Here is a 17775-nt window from a genome sequence, read left to right on the forward strand (position 1 = left end):
GAGACGCACACAGTGACAACAAGGTCACTGTGAAAGGCTTCATCTCTGTACAAAACAATAGAAAACAAACGTGTTTAAGGCAAACCTTTACTAGTAACAATGAGAGAGAGTGGACCTGACTTCAGTAACTATATGAACACTACGATGCTGAGCTGAGGCTGTCGATACTTTATCTCACAGGGTCGTTATGAAAAAAAGAGTTTAGTTGATGGTTTTTTGGAAGTTGGGTTATACAAAGAAATGTCTCGCTATAGTACAAACTGTACATCAGTATAGTACACATGCAGATTTGGGCATCAGTTCATTTCTCATTTCCTTCCTGAAACACCCAGTGTGTGAACAGACATGACTACAGACACATCAACAGTAGAAAATAATGGATTAAAAAATAAAAATCAACACTGTTCTTTAATGCAGAATGTATGTAACCATTTACACCCAATGAAATCAGTCAAATTCAATCACTTTATAAGAGAAATGGACGTTTAGTTATGTTAACGTTGAGCCGTGTTCATTGAAGGGTTAATTCACACGAATCACAAAAAGTATTTTTACCCCCTCACTAAACCTTGGTTAGTATCAAGCCACAAAGATGATTTTATTTTAAGGTTTCTAATTTCACACTAAACACAATGAAGGTGAAAGTTAGATGGTGGCGTTGAGATGATTTAAAAAGTACATTAAAAACCAAAACTTGTGTCTATTATAGAATTACAGCTTGAAATGTTGTGATTCTTCTTAATATTACAACTTTTAGAATATATTACTATTATAACTTTACAATTACTACTTCATGTGTCAAAGTTACATCTTTATCTCGGTGACTTGTTTCTCAAAGTATTGCAACTTTTTTTCCTGTAAAACAAAAAAAAACACATTTCATCATATTTTGATCTATTTTCTCAATAATTAGGGTTTACTGTTATATTATGACTTTTTCTAATAGCATGATTTTTTTTTGTATGGCTCAATAATAATGATAATATATTACATCATTTTCAAAACATCACAACTTTTCTCTTTAAAAATTACGACTGTACTCATGACTTTTGTTTTTTTTCAACTTTTATTGTTGTTATAACTTTTTACTCAAAATTAAGACTTTATTTTCATTATTTACAACTTTTTTTTTTCAATTTTTTTAAAAATTAAAATGACTCTCTAATATCCCATCTTAAGATATCACAAGGCATTAGAGGGCCGATGTTTTTGTGATTTGGGTGAAGTGACCCTTTAACACTTGTGTGTATGTGTGGAAGGCTTTTCTTCTACAAATCAATGACCAACAGCGTTCAGGTACCTGTGGCTTTACGACTACACCACCGTGAAGTCAAACAAACACTGTTCAGAGGTTATTGTACATGAAGGACTCCCACAACAGTCAACACTTGGCATTATAGATCATCTTGGACATTTTTTTTTTCTTTTAAACAAACTGCAGAGGATGATACAGTATCTGCTCAATGAAATATAAATAAAACAGGCACAATATGCAAAAAGCAAGAAACTAATCTGTTAAAGACAGACATGTTCTCCACATTAATACAGGCCATCACTACAGGTTTTCTTCAGAAGCAGCAACAGTAAACACCCACTCAGCATGAGAGGCTGTAACAGTATTGGATGATGTTGGTAGATGTGGAGGCAGAGCGAGCAGCAGCCACTTCAAATAAACAAACTTTTTTTTATTATTATTATTATTATTAACTGTCAGGGACAAAGTTTGATCTGATTCTCATCAGTAACCACCTCGAAAAAACAAAAAGTGTGATTTCATCATGTGACCTCATTTCCTACACATTCAGTGCACGTGCAACTGTTCTAAGTCAGCAGGTTTTATGTTTTGGGGGAAACATAACGCCAACCATTTTAATAATGTGAATGACTTTTTTTTTTTAAACAGTGATTGAAGTGAAGAAATAGCAGCAGCCACCGGCAACGCAGGAAGGAGTGTGATGTTCACATAAATAACAGACGTGGCAGCAGGTCGTCGTTGACTTTACAGCGTCGGTCTGGTGATATTTGATGTTTTTTTTGTCAACAAATTCAATGAAAAGATGAAAAAACCAACAATAAACTGATCATACTAACAAGAAAACTACATTCTGTGTATCCAAAACCCCAATATACAGTATCTTATTCTTCTGTGCAGTGAAGCTACTTTGTTCATCTACATCCTATAAACACTCATGCTGCCAAAAACACTCACTAAATACTAAATGTGGATTAATCCGCCGCTGAAAGTAGATCCCAACAATTGCACAATTTCCTCATTTGAGTAATGTTTGTTAAAAAATAAAGTGCCCGGCTGTTGTAGGGAATTAATGAGTCTTTTTTTAAAAGAAAACAATATATTACTGAGGTTTTTTTTTTTTTTTTAATTTAAAGAATCTATTACTGAGACATTTTTAATGATATCTGTCTTCAGTAGAAACCAATAGGATCAGGGCTGAGTGGGACAGACGGGTATGGAAATCACAAACTACTGAAACACACTAACAATGTTGGTTTTAGTCCTTTCGTGATTTGTTGACAATAAAAACATTAAATAACACCAGCACATTTGTCCTCATCTCCACCTGTTATTAACATGTGATCTGTATATGGATACAGTAACTAGATAATGTTGCTGATCACAGGTTGTTTTTTTAAACCTGCTAATTAAAAGCGTTCAGAATGTGCTCAAATTGTATCGATGTCATTTACGTTAGCTTAAATCTGATTAATGTGTTGTTGGTTTTCCCTTGATCCACATAACCAAATCAAAATCACAGGTTAGTAGCAGATGGAGAAAAGGGACAAGAAGCGATAGAAAGCAGAGTGACGACCTGACGTGCAAGGTGTGTGTGTGTGTGTGTGTGTCCTTTTCTATTTACAATAAAAAAAGAGAGTGGAGTGTAGAGAAAGCTTAACACCGTGAACCAAACTATTAACTCCATAATGAATATAGCATATAACGTAACATATGACATAAAAAAAAAACCACAAAAACCCTCTCATGACTTGAATAGCTCCCCAAAAAAACCCTCATATACCTTTACACCCAAGTGGTTATAGTTGGAAAAAAAGCTACATGTAAAACACTGGCAGTGAATATTTTGCAGGTTTTGTTCAATAAGTACATTCTGATATGCAAAAAAACAAAAAAAAGTGTACCAGAGTCAGCTTTAAGTTTCCTCCAAAACCGCGTTGTGCTGATGTGAAATAGTTGCAGTTTTGTGTAACGTGCAGGAGATAGAAGTTAAAATCATTAAACATAAAAAGGAAAGAAGTTTTATAAATGTGTCAAAGCGGGATCATCTTTTTTTGTTGTTGTTGTTGTTGTTTTTTAACTTAAAAGAGAAGCACGGACACCGTAACAGTTTGGTATTTACAATAGCAAAAAGGTAAAGTTATGCAAATATTACAAAAAATTATAATCAAGAAAAAAGCGAAAAAAAGAGTGTGATTCATTTCCTATACATTGTTTTCTTTGCACATGAACTGTTAAAACACACTGAAGTTTTTTTTAAGTTTCTCTCCTTGAACATACCGAGTAGCACCTGTACTCTCCTGAAATGTTTGCTCCGAGTTTGTCGGAAGGAGGTTTCTTATTATTTGGGGTGGGGCGGGAAGGGAGGAGGGGGGAGGGAGGGGGGGCAGAGGATGAAACTGGTACAAATTCAATTCTGCACTGGTGAAAAAGAAACAATGACAGTAATACTCCAGTATCTTAATATATATTATTTGTCCTCACATTCAGTTGGCAGAAGCACATACTTTACACCACGTCATCCCCTGCATCTCTACGTGGAAAAACAAAAGAGTGAAGAAAAAGATGAGTGCGACTAACAGGAAGGGACAGAGTCAGTAATGGCCGGCGTGTCCTCAGTGAGGAGCTGAACTGAGCACTGAACAAGGCTTGATTTTGAAAACAAAAATGTGAAGATGGCAGGCAATCTGGTTGCAAACACTGACACAGTAACGCACCAAGTCAAAGAAGGAAATGACCTGCGTGAGAGAAAGAAACACTGTCACTCTTTTCAAGCAGGGACACCGCTGTACGGAAGATCATTACTGCCAAGAAAACAAATATATACATACACATCTAAAACAAAAAAAATAAAAAATCTTAGCAGTTTCAAGTTGTTAAAATCCCCACTTTTGAAGGACTGTCTATCTCATGATTTTCACTTAATATAAATCACAATTTACTCCCAATATTACAATTTTTTATTATATTTACCCATCATTATTTAATCTAAAAGTTTATAAAAACACACTTAACTTTTGACTATGTATTTCAGTGTAATAACCAGACTCATAAATTATATTTTTGACTTAATGTCATGAATGTATCAGTATTATGTCTCATAATCTTACTACATATTTTATGATTTAGACTTAAATTTCTCAGCTACATTATTTTATATTAACATGTCGCACTTGTTTCTCATAGTCACATAAAAATTCAAACTCATTACCTTTATAAAAAGTTAAAATATTTTTTAAAAAGATCATAATTTAAGATAGTTATCTCATAATTATGTCTGCTACTTTTTAAATGTGTCAATTTCAAGCAATTTTTTTTGTCATGGCAGAAATGTTCTTCCATACCACACACATAAGAAACAATCAGTGACAAATTGAATCATCCTTTGTTCTTAAATCATAGTCAATAAATATCAACACTTAAAAAAAAAGAAGAATAAAAATACATTTGAGTGAATGAGCACTCGTCATGCGTGTACTTACCAATGCAATCCACAGTACCAGGTACTCATCAATAAAACTATTGAAATACTGATTCAGGAACAGTAGACCTGGTCCCAGGAAGGCTAAATCGTGGAGATGCATCTCACTTTTTGTCATATGTGCTACCTGCGGACAGACAACCACAAACCACACACTTAGAATTACACAGTTTACATTTCTTATCGTTAAAGCCTCTGGTAAACCTAAACGAGAACGCAGAGTTTACAAAGTCTTAAAGTTGGCTCATCGGAGATTAGATTTTTTTTTTTTTTTTAGATGAAGCTTAAAACATGTGGAAAATATGCAACCTTTCTCCTTCTACAACCCACAGCATTATGTTTGAGCTCTCTCTCTTATGAAACAAAAACCACACACATTCCACTTACAACTAATTTATTGGTGATTTTGGCCGAGACGAAGCCAAACGCCAGGATATAAAGACACGGGTGTTTCTCAAAGAGCTGGACAGCAGACTTTTTGTATATCATCATTGCCAAAATTATGACGGAACCAATATGTAAGACTGGAGAGAGGACGCTGGTTCCCTGAGGACAGAAACAACAAAAGACACACAGTTAATGTCAGTTAAAAAAAAAAAAAAAAAAAAGCACAAAGCTGCTCTAACAGAAATCTGATGCAACGACAGTCTTACTATGTTTTGTATTTAACTTATAATTTTTTTTTCTCTTTATCTTATTTTGCATTGTTTGTAGGTGACATTATTTAAGTAAGTCATATTCATGTTTACTTTTGTTATTTCACTTTGCATTGTTATTGTGTATCATCTCTTACTGTATAGATGAGCAGGTTTCTCACCTACACATGTTTTATTATGATTTTACTATTTTTCTCTGACTTTCATTTAACATATGTGCAAATAAACCAAGAAACTATTTATCCCTTTCATGCACAGTGGTCACTACAGTGGACAGTTATTCAAAAGCTGGATTTTGATGGCATAGTTTAACTTCAGCCACTAGAGTGGAGACAAATGCAGCATCCTGTGCACTACCAAATCATCTGCAGTAACTTGTTTGGTTGTAAATCAGCTGATTTATGTTATGATAATAATAAAAAAGAAGTTCAAATATTTTTTTCATTCCTAAAGAGAAGTTAAAACACTGAGGAAAAAATCCTGACTGAGGTTTATCGTAATTCATGCATGAAAGGGTTATTCTGATGCGATAGAACTGCAGCACTAACAAAAATCAAGAGTAACGCTTCAAGTTTCCAGACTTACTGCTATTGTGGATCCGTTTTTGCCCACACCTCCTGTAAAAATAACTCTGAAGTAATTGGTGCAGGAGAAGATGGCTCCTAAAAAAGTGCAGATGGCAGGGACCATTTTCATCTGGATATTTAGGACCGGAATCTGGGAATGGGATAATAAATCACTCAAATTAAAATGATAATAAAACAACAGATATGAACATGAAAAGACGTCTGGGATCATACTACAACTTTCCAACTACTTTAGTCATTCGTGAGTAGCATCAAGAGCAACGTTAATGAGAATTATAAAAAGCATCCTTTATATTTCTGCTATAATAAAAAACAGTCAAAACAAAAGCATTAAAAGCAGCATCATAATTGTATTAACCGTACCGGTATCAACATGATTACGTAATTATGGCATCAGTCTCATTAATCTCAATCTGTAGGAATTAGAACCGATCAAAAAATTACCAGTGACTGCCAAAAAGCAGATCCTCCCACGGCGGCCAGCAAATACATGATTATTATGAAGATTTGCACCTCAGTCACATCAATGCTGAGTGGGAGGAGAGAAGCAGAGAGTTTACAGTGAGGATTAGTAATGTCTACCAACACACAGCCTTCCTACGGTCGTCCCCCCACAAAAAAAACAAAACCATACTGGACATGGGAGACGAGGGGTTGATTTTTTTTCCCTCCACCCCTCTGTGCTGCACGGGCAAGAAGCTGCATTAAAAAGACGCATTCAGTAATTTTACACCGGCTCTTTGGACCAAAAACAACCAGCTCAAGTGTTTGATGATTAAAACTCAACAACTGCTGGTTACAAAAAAGTAGTTCCAGTATGCATCGTTAAGTTGACCCTCTTTTTTTTACATTTTTGTACAGATTAATCAAACTTTAAATGAGCTTTAGAGGTGTTTGTAGGTCTATTTTTGAACTTTGGACAGAGCTAGGCTAGCTGTTCCTCCCTGCTTCCAGCATTAATGCTAAACTAGGTGACGAACCACTTCCTGACTCCAGCTGTACCACGGAGACAAGATTCTGGACGTGTCACTCTCAGTAAGAGAGTATTTCCCAAGATGTTGATTTATTCCCTTAAAAAAGGAGCCCTGTGACGCCCTTCTTGTAAATAAACAATGATTATGTTTAAATGTAGTGTCCAGCATGTCTCCAGCTTCAGTTCACTGGCTGCCAGATTTTTAACCAAAGCTAGAGAGCATGAGCATATGACTCTCGTTTTAGCTGCACTTCATTGGCTCCCGGTATCTTTTAAAGTAGATTTATTTATTTTTAAAGCTCTAAATGTTTTTTGGGGATCGGAAAATTATAGACCACTCTATCTAAAGCTAGAAGAGATGTGAGCTCTGAACATTTAAATGACAGCTGAAAACATATTCATTTCATTTTTAATTAGTGTCATTTTAACTTTTTATAAAAAGGTCTAATTGTATTTGTTTATTTGCTGTTTTATTGAATTTTGGTTTTTATTTTTCTCTGCAAAGCACTTTGAGCTACAGTCCTTGTATGAAAGGTGCTCTATAAATAAACTTTGATTATTATTATTATAAATATATTCCATTAAAATATCTAAAAAGACAATGCTTCAAGTATTTTATATCCTTGATTGTTTACATCCATCTTGCATTTTCTTTTTCTCTACTTCTGCTGCTGAGTTCCTGCCTTTTTGCTGCATTACATCCACCTGTACATCGATGACGCACACTCATTAAAAAAACAGTGCTGCTAGAGGTCACAGCCTCCACAGGGAGCCTTTAAGCTACTTGAACAGGCACAGCTTCCCTGGATGTGTGTAATTCATCAGGTCTGCAACTCCCAACTTTTCATTATTGACTAATCTATTGATCATTTTTTTAATGGATCAATAAAAACATCAGAAAATAGTGAAAACTGTCTGCCAAAATCATCCTGGCTCCTACTGTACTGCACCTACTGCTCGGTGATGTAACAGTGTGTCAGATCTCTGCAGTGTCTTATTCACCTATCTACTATTTCACAACATGCAGCAGGTCTCTCATCACGCTTCGTCTCGGTGGAGCCTTTCAGGAATTAAAAGCAAAGACTTGAGTAACAGCATTAGCCTCTAAGGTCACCCGTGCAAATACAGTTTGACGTCTGTATTTGCCAGATTGAAATAAAAAGAAAAGTCACTGAGGAGCCGTTTTTTTTTACTGACTGCAGCTTTAAGCAGAACAAACAGAGGGGGGGTGAGCCAATGTGACTCCATGTAAAAAGGTCAGAGGTCATTGTGGAAGGAGACAGTAGAGGAGCCATGCAGGCAGCAACCAGGAGGGTTTACCATCACGTTCCACAGGCAGGGACCCACAGAGGCTGTGAGCGTCTGCAATCCTGCGAGACAGAGCTGCACCTCTGTTATATCAAATCTACACACAGATAATAACTCACTCAGAGCTGTGAACTGTATAAAAAACAGTTTTAAAAAATGTGTTTTGACTTGATGAAAGCAGAATAATTGTTGTTAAATCAACTTTTCAGGCACCAAAATACTACCTTAAAATATGTCTTAGACTTAATCCTGCTTCACTTAGACATAATGAGATTTTCTAGAGAAGCTGGCTCAGTTTAAGTGACTATTGTTGTCATGGCTGTTTCAGAGATATGATGCGACTGTCTGAAGGTGTATTTATTTATTTATTCATGACCCTCTAATCTACAGTAGGCCTGTATGATTATTACAAAATACCATCTTTATTCAGGCCTCAATGCAATCTCATTTCTGTGTGACAATGATCCTGCCATGTTTGGATTAGTGGGGGGTGAAATCCGCTGCACTGAACCAACTCACCTAATTTCTCCCTAAGCTGCATGTGTGCATTTCTTCCATGTGACAAACTGAGCACAGGAAGAGGAAACAGGAAATGGCTGTACATTAATCAGGAAATAGATATAAATAAATGTAAAAGGTCTGTGAGGAACACAGGAGTAAAATAATGACGGTACAACTCTGAGTTCTTACGTCTTTATAAAATACATGGATGTATTATAAGAGCTGGATATTGGACCAAAAATGGCGACCCATTCAGGCACATACGCCAAAACAAGTTTCTAGCGTGAGGGTTTTCTTCTCTGTAATGCGACTCACTGAATATGTACGGTAAAGTTTCCCCCGCTGGCCACGCCTACGAGTTCCCGCTCGGCCCACAGACTTTACATCGTGATGACCTCATAGATTTTTCTAAGTGCTTTTCTTGGCTTGAGGAAGGTTTCATAAATAGAAAACCTCCATGGATCAAACATTCATAATGGAAAGTGTCATAATTGACCTTGTTTGCTGTCCGATGTGTCCTGCCAATAGTTACAGTGGTGGTGTATGGGGAAAATGCTTTATGGGCCGCTTGGGGATTTTTCGCTGCAATACCACAAGTGACCACTGGGGGGAGGATCGGCTGATGGCTGATAGCTGAGAGGCGGCGCCCTATCCAGCTCTTATAATACATCCATGACAAAATATTATGTGATGAGATATTCATCAACTACTTTACTGGTGATTTTGGCTGAGACGAAGCTAAATGCCAGGATATAACGTGTCTAACGTGAAAGTGGCTTTGAAGAAAAAAACAAGTTTATACTCAGCAGAGTGAGACCTTAAAAAAAAGTATTGTTTTGGAAGCAGTAGTGAAACTTGGTGTGGTTTCGGTGCTAATGTTCAAATATAACTCCCAATACACCTGCTACAGAGCATAAAGTAACTAAGATGACTGAAGTTTATAGAGACATGGATACAAACGATCAAATAAACGACAAAACAAGCAGCGGTATAACACTTACATGCCAAAGCGCAGAGTACCGGATACATATGTCTGCCAGTGGGCACAGTAGAACATGAACATCCCAGCGAAGCAGCAGAAGAACATCCAGTCCGGGTTCGTGCCCATCTGCACGGCTATACTGGTTCCCAACACGACAAACACTGCACAGACAAAAGGTAGGGTAAAAAAAAAAAAAAAAAAGCTTCAGATGAGCTGAGTGAAAGTAAAAAGGAGGCAAAGCTAACCGGTGGAGAGGGAGTCACAGCCGTGGTCGAACAGCTCGCCCAGAGGAGAGCTGCTATTGGTTCTTCTGGCCTGCTTCCCGTCGATGGCGTCCAATGACTGGTAGACGAACAGACCCACCGCACACAGCAGGTACGCCCAGAGAGGAGCCTGAAACAACAACACACACACACATATTAATATAGAGAAGAAGAAGCTCACAAACATAGAGCAGTAGAGAGAGGGATCAATCAGCTCCAGGATCAGAGCGGCTTTAGACCTCGTCAAGTCAAGACAAGTAATAACAACAATCACAACCCACATGAAGAGAGAAACACCCTGAGACAAATCTGAGTGGAGTTCATAAAAGACTCACAACCGCTGCCGTCAGCAAACATGTCCAGAACCTGTTGGCAGAGATCAGACTCTGATCCTGCTTATTTCATTCATTCACTGATGATGTTTTATTTATTTACTGGTGAGATGATGATAAAAAAAAGGTTTAAGGAATATGATTATAGGTTATAAATAAAAACTTATTTTACATATGGCCTGTATCAAGGCTCTTATTATTATTATCATTCTATAGTTTTATTTTCTTATTAATTTTGTCTATTTCTCTTGTCTTTTAATCTCTCTTAACCTAGCTTTTAGTCCAGCTTTTATTAAACTTCATCTTCTATTCTACTTTTCTTTTGTCTTTTTAATCTATTTTAACCCAGTTTTTTTTACTCTAACTTTTAATAAAACCTTTTCTCTTATTTCTATCTATTTTTACTTATTTTATTTAATTAAATGTTTAGGAATTTTTATTTTCCCTTGTGTGCACTGGTCATCAGTTTTGTCTTTAAATTGTTCTTTGTTTTTATTCCTTTAAAAAAAAATTAAATTTTGTTTATTTATGAATTATTTTTTTATTTTGTCACTTGTTCCGTCTTATTATCATCTTGTCAATCAGCTAACTGTAAAGCACTTTGAACTAAACTAGTCTGTATGAAAGGGGCTATATAAATAATTTTTCTGATCTATTAAATTGAAATATGTTTGCTTCCTAATTGTGAATATTTGCTGCATTTCTTCATCTGTCTTTTTTAGCATGTCTGGGTTTTAAACAGCTGGTTGAACAAAATGAGCACTTTTAGGATATCGTGTTCGGCATTTGTCACAATTCGCTACATTTTATAGATTTTAAACCATTAAATTGATGAATTGCTAAAGTAATCTGCAGATTCATTGGTGATGAGATTATTATTTAGTTGGAGACCAAATATTTATTGTACGTTAATGACTTTAATTCAGCTCTTCAAACAGTTTAAATATATTAATTGAGTCTATATGTAAAGTTTGCACAACTAGAACTCATAGCTCATGTACCACTGCCAGCAGCTCAGTCACATTTTTCTGTGCTGCTCCTAAACGTTCATCATTTACAAAGAAGAGGTCCACATATGGCGTCTCTGTCTCTGTCAACAGTCTTCATGAGGATCATTTTTCAGGTCGTTTCTAAGAAAACTGTTGCCGGGAAGGTATGTGGACGATCCAGCGTAACCAGGATGTTGTTTCTAGCTTTTCAACACTTCAAGCACAACAGTTGAAAGTTCATTCACCCCCCTTTTGTCTTCAGTTGGCGGCACAACTGTTAAATGATGAAACCAAAACTCTCTGCATGGATATATATACCAGCAGTGTGATTTGGGTAAACTTAATATTGTAGATAATCCTTTAACCCTTACATTCTATTCAAGGTCAAATTTGACCCATTTTTACATTTGAGAGCATTAAAAACACACAACACACATTTCTTTTAGTTTTTAGTTTCCTAATGTGATCAACAGTATATAAAAATAGAAATAAAGTGCATCATTTTTTAAAATTTGAATGTATACGTACAAATTTGACCTGTGTTGATTAAATAAAGTTAAAAAATCAGGAGTCAAACATGTTGTTGTATTCATCATATTCTATAAAATGTTCTCCTGGATCATAAAATAGTGACTGTGAATGTCTTTTTTTCATATTATTAATCATACATAAGGATTATTTAAACATATATTAATACCTGTTGGGGAATTTATGAATGTGAATGGGTGTAGAGACTAATTATGAGTCAGAACAGTATGTAAAGGGTTAAAACTGAATCACTGAAAGCCTCAACTGCAGAAGGAATTCAGGGACTATATCCTGGATTTAAGAGAAATATAACTTCATAAAACAACTTTCATAAATGTGGCTTTTATTCTTACAACTTAATAAAAAGCTACCTAAGTATCATAACTTAGAAATGAACCACAAGCCTCTGATATTTGATACTGAGTGACTCCAGAGCAGAAACAGACATGAACACACACTCCTGAGACTTGTTTGGAACATGAATGAATTTTAGCCTGTTAAACGTTAAAAGTTAAACAGTATAATTATTATTAACAGTGTAACGTTGTCTCAGCATGATGACGAACCTGTTCAGTGGCAGTTGGGCAATAGTAGACGAGCACAAGGGTGGTGAAGACGTTGGTAGCCAGGCCTATGATGGTGATTAGATTGGGGGCGATCCAGGAGGGGACTCGCCCCACTAACCATTCCCAGTAACGCTGCATCAGAGGCTCCAGCAGGGAGCGTCCAGCACTGCTGTACCTGCAGGAACAAACATCAGGCAGGTGAGGACTTGTTCACTAAAGCGTGGAGATTTACCAACCGTACAAACAATGATGATATCATCACTCTGTAATCATGACTGAGGCTGTGCCCACATTAATAGAACTGTTAACAGGTTTTCATTTAAAGGCAAAACAATTATTCGTAGAGTGAGAGCAATTTTCATATCGCAAGAAGCGCAATTTTAATTATAACTAACATAATTAACAGCGTCTTAAGAGGCTGGAGAGGAAGTGACAGCTTAAGCCGCCAACGATTGATTTCATTGGCTACAAAGAAAACTGTCGTCAAATTAATTCAGCGGAAGATAATTAAAGTTTAATTGTGTAAGTCTGAGAAGGAAAAATGAATCTTGGCTGTTGGCTGCTTGATACGTTTACAGCGAGCTGGTGTCTGTAACATTTAAACTCATCCAAAGACGCTTTGTTACAGAAAAACAGTGATATGTATCGTTTTGATGTTTGATGTTTTTCTTTTTGCTACTCAAAATACAAATAATTTCATAATGCCCTCGCATCAGTATCAGACAGGTAGCAGGAAGTAGCCCAGCAGCCGTTAAGTGTCAGTTAAGGCCGCAAACAGGGACATAAATATCAGAATCTCCCGTTAAACTTTAAACTTCGTCATATCATTTTATTTTAACTTCATCGTCTCGTTGAGGCCTCCCAACATTCAGAGCTGTGAATCCGTCTGTCCCGTCAGCCTGTGAAGCTGACGTTAGCTCAATACGCTACAGAGCAGAGCAGTCAATAGTATGTTTTTGATTTTTATCATATTATGGAATTTTTAAATGTCAACATATTTGATTATTACATAGCATGTTAGATATATACAGTAATGTAATAGCTGATTAAAAGTGGTCAGGTTATTTCAGGGTTGTATTTTCTGATGGACTCACTGGTTGGAGCTCAAGTCAAGTTTGTGAAAATCGCTTCCAAAAAAACAGACCTGGAGTTTAATTTATAGAAAATAATCACTATTTAAATTATGATAAAATCTGGGTCAGAACAAAACTGCTCAGCCCTGCAGCTCCTACATTTGAGCTTTTCCACTCTGATTAAACTTGATGATGACGTCACCAACATTCACACAGGTGAGCCTGAAGGTGTGACGCTGTCCACTCAACACACACTAAACTCATCCACATCATACTGTTCTCTCTGTATATTAGCATACATATCTCCGCTAAACACAGAACTACAAGCAGTTCAGTAACTGCCTCACAGGTTTCAGTCAGCAGAGCAGAGATCAGGGTTACCTGTGCTCCTCCAGTCTCTTGAGCTGGTGTCGGGACAGGGGGGGTGAAGGCAGCTCGATCAGCCTGCGCAGGACTCCGGGGGCCAGCCAGCAGGCTGCCTCCATGCCCATGCCCTGCCCAGGGTCCTTGTCCCGGCCAAGGCCTCGGCGAGAACGCAGGCCCCCCCCTTGCTGCTGCCCCGTCGTGCTCATGGAGCCCTGCTGCCTGCTGGTCTGGTCCCCGATGGTTCTGGATCTGGATCTGCCACTGTCCTGCCTGACGGGCTAAAGATCCACAGTGGGGCTTGATGAGGCTGGACAGTACCTAGAATAAAAGAAACAAATATCACTAAAGCTGCAACAACTACTCACTCAATCGATTAGTTGACCAATAATAAATTTATCACCAACAATTTTGATAACTGATAAATCGTTTGGAGTCTCTTTAAATCAAAAATGTTTTTCTCTGGTTTCAGCTTCTCAGATATGAGTACTTTCTAGTTTCTAGTAAAACTGAACATCTTTGAGTTGTGGACTGTTGGTCGGGACAGAAGACATTTAAGGACGACATCACGTGCTTTTGGAAACAGTGATTAACATTTTTCACCATTTTATAGACCAAACAACTAATCAATTAATCAATAACGGAAATAATCATTTGTTTGCAGCACTAAATATCTTAATACTGTCCTCTTCAAATATCTCAACAAATGAGCACAGACTCACAAAACACACTGCCTCTGTGTTTCTACGCTGTAACTTATGGTTATTTTCACCATTGATTATTACAACTATTAGTTTCTCAATTCATCATTTGGTCAATAAAATATCAGAAAGAATACATCACAGTTTCTCTGAGTCTAAGTTGACCTTCAAATGTCTCATTTTGTTCCGATTAAGGCTCCAAAACCCAAAAACAGAGAAAAGCAGTAAATCCTCACACTGGAGACGCTGCAGCCAGAGAGCAGCTGCTGTTAAAACACAATCAATCAATTATCAAAAATATCATAATCTGAGATTAGAAAAGACGGCGACACCAGCACATAAACACTCACTGAGCAATGTATTAGAAACTCCTGTGCTAATGCAGTCAAATACAGTAGCTCAATTCTACTTTCACAAAGTTTATACATTTTCAGTTTCATTGTCAGAAAGGTGATAATTCTACTTCATGTTTATTATAGCTGCAACTAACAATTATTTTCATTATTAAAGTAAGCAGTCGATTACCTTCTCGATTAATCAATATGTTTTTTGATCCATAAGATGCCAGAAAGTGGTGATAAATGTCAATCATTATCTCCCAGAGCCCAATGTGATATCATCTAATGTCTTATTTTGTCACAATTAGGGCTGGGTATGGTTTAAAAAAGTATGATACCATTACCAATCCAAGTACCTTTAAAGTGATGCAGACATCAACTGAGTACTTCATTTGATACCCATCATGAGAATAGAAGCATTTCATTACCACCACATCTAAATGACTTGATTATTAAACAAATACATTTTGAAAGTCTTCAAATCATTAATATTCATTCATCAAAGAAGGCTTGTGTTGATTGGCTGTGAGCAAGTCCATACAAAGAGTCATATTTTCTAGCTCTGGGTAGTTTGGCATCCTGAATTTTATTGTGTAACCATCTTTGCTTTTATATAGTTTATCTTACTCATAATTGTTCTTTATTTTAGCTTCTGTCTTCACCTTGTACAGCACTTTGGTCAACTGAGGTTTTTTTTTAAATGTGCTATATAAATAACCTTTGACTTGAGTTGGGTACAAAAAGGATCAATGGCAGGTATCGTTTGATGGGAGACATTTCGAAACTACTTGGTATTGATTTGTTTTGGTCGATATCTTAAAAAGGTATCATGTACAGATATCCAGCTCTATCCACAACCCAAAAATATTCAGTTTACTGTCATAAAGGATTACAAAAATAAAATAGTCACATTTGTGAAACTGGAATCAGAGAGTATGGAAATTCCTATTTAAAAAAAAAACAACTCAAAATGATCAGAATATCAGAATAGTTGAGGATTAATCTATTAAAAGACTAATAATTGCAGTTGTAATGTTTATTATATTATGACTAATATTTTGCCTCTGGGGAGAAAATAGTAAGAACACTTTTCAATATAACATGCTCCAGTAACACTGCAACCACCCAATGACCTCATGAATATACAAAGAGAAATTATCACCTTCCTGACACTGTCAAACTGAAAGTGTACAAGCTAGGGCTGGGCGACATAGATGACTTTTGGTGCTTTCACAAAATGTTTAAATAATGACATCTTTTATAAATACTCCTCAGTAATGTGGATATAATGACTAAGTGGGTAAAGGACAATTATAAAATTAATATAAAACAGCTAGAACAGTCTGACAGGTTCAGAAAATTACAGTTTTACTGTAATGTTGCCTTTAAAACCAGGAAAAGACATCTGTCACATTACGACATCTAGTCTCATATCACAATATCAATATAATATTGATATATTGCCCAGCCCTTATAGAAGCTTAATTAAAGTAGAGTTAATGTTGTATTTGACTGTGTTAGATTGTAATTGGGAAGTAAAGTGGTTAAAAAATGACCCACCACACGTGTTATTGTCACTAAGATTGATCACATCAGGTGTGTTTAACTTCAAAAAGCCAAATACTACCTGACATCAGCAATATGTCACCCTCAGACTGAGTTAATCAAGATTTAGTCTGCAGAAAAATAAATAAATCAAAGACTCTGTTGAAGGATCCATGTGACTGGGACCGTGTGTCTGTGTTACTGAACTATTTCCTGTGTTTGTCAGCGACACATGAAGCACTGACAAGCCTTCAAGATGACAAAACAATACTTCGATATCGAAACAATATTGGTAATGTGGATGTAATGACTAAGTAGGTAAAGGCAAACTATAAAATTAATTAAAACAGCAAGAACAGTATGAAAAGTTGAGAAAATGACATAATTTTACTGTAATGCCACCTTTAAAACGAAAGGAAAAGACAACATCTGCTGCATCACGATATTACAATATCTAGTCTCATACCACGATATCATATATTGATATATCAATATATTGACCTGCCCTTATATAAGCTAAATTAAAGTAGAGTTAATGTTGTATTTGACTGTATTAGATTGTAATTGGGTAGTGAAATAGTTACAAAATGACCCACCACACGTGTTATTGTCACTAAGATTGCTTTGACTTCAAAAAGCCACTGAGTGATCAAACTACTACCTGACATCTGCGACATGTCACCCTCAGACTGAGTTAATCAAGACTTAATCTGCAGATAATCGGAAAAATAAATAAATCAAAGACTCTGTTGAAGGATCCACGTGATGGGATCGTGTGTCTGTGTTACTGAACTATTTCCTGTGTCTGACAGCGACACATGAAGCAATGACAACCCTTCAAGACGACCGAAAACAACCAAACCCAAAGCTTCACAACCCCTTCAGTCCTGTTCCTGCTGCAGATGATTAGCATTAGCTTCGGCTGCTAGTCACGTTAGAAAAAAACACCTCGATGTATTAAAAACTCTCACACACACATGCATTAGAGGTATTAACAGTTATTCTTAATATTCACACTGGTGGAAATGTCACTACTGTTTTTAGATATGGATTAAAATGAGACTTTCTCCTCCCCCGGTGGTGGAGGCTGCAGCTAGCCGGATGAAGCTAACCTCAGGCGGCTAGCAGCTGCTGAAGTCTCGGGGGTAAAACCGACTGACCTGCTGATTAAAGGACGACAGCAGCGGGGAGTCCAAAAGGAGGCAGTGAGGGGGCTTCAAGCCGACAGGACAGGACCTCTCTGTGGGTGTCTGCTTGTAGAGTTTCTCCTCCCTTCTTCTTGTTAATGCTCAGAAATAGAAGAGAGAGAGAGACAGCGAGAGAGAGAGACGTGTCTG

General features: G+C 36.7%; 1 protein-coding gene across 2 annotated transcripts; it reads right to left on the reverse strand.

Annotated features, from left to right (window-relative positions):
- Positions 1–992: 992 nt before the first annotated feature.
- Positions 993–17775, reverse strand: cept1b (choline/ethanolamine phosphotransferase 1b). Of its 2 annotated transcripts, none has more exons than XM_053316537.1 (10): positions 17599–17775; positions 13873–14175; positions 12419–12593; positions 9986–10133; positions 9760–9901; positions 6421–6505; positions 5975–6106; positions 5121–5279; positions 4735–4860; positions 993–3990 (listed from the first exon to the last, which is right to left on the reverse strand). In XM_053316537.1, exons 2-10 carry the CDS (start codon positions 14061–14063, stop codon positions 3868–3870), a joined length of 1281 nt encoding a protein of 426 aa, XP_053172512.1. In that variant the 5' UTR covers positions 14064–14175; positions 17599–17775; the 3' UTR covers positions 993–3867. The 2 variants fall into 2 exon arrangements, with proteins under 2 accessions (XP_053172512.1, XP_053172513.1); XM_053316538.1 differs by lacking the exon at positions 6421–6505 and adding an exon at positions 8270–8354.

This window comes from Scomber japonicus, chromosome 3, assembly GCF_027409825.1.
Source record: "Scomber japonicus isolate fScoJap1 chromosome 3, fScoJap1.pri, whole genome shotgun sequence".
Classification (NCBI taxonomy): domain Eukaryota; kingdom Metazoa; phylum Chordata; class Actinopteri; order Scombriformes; family Scombridae; genus Scomber; species Scomber japonicus.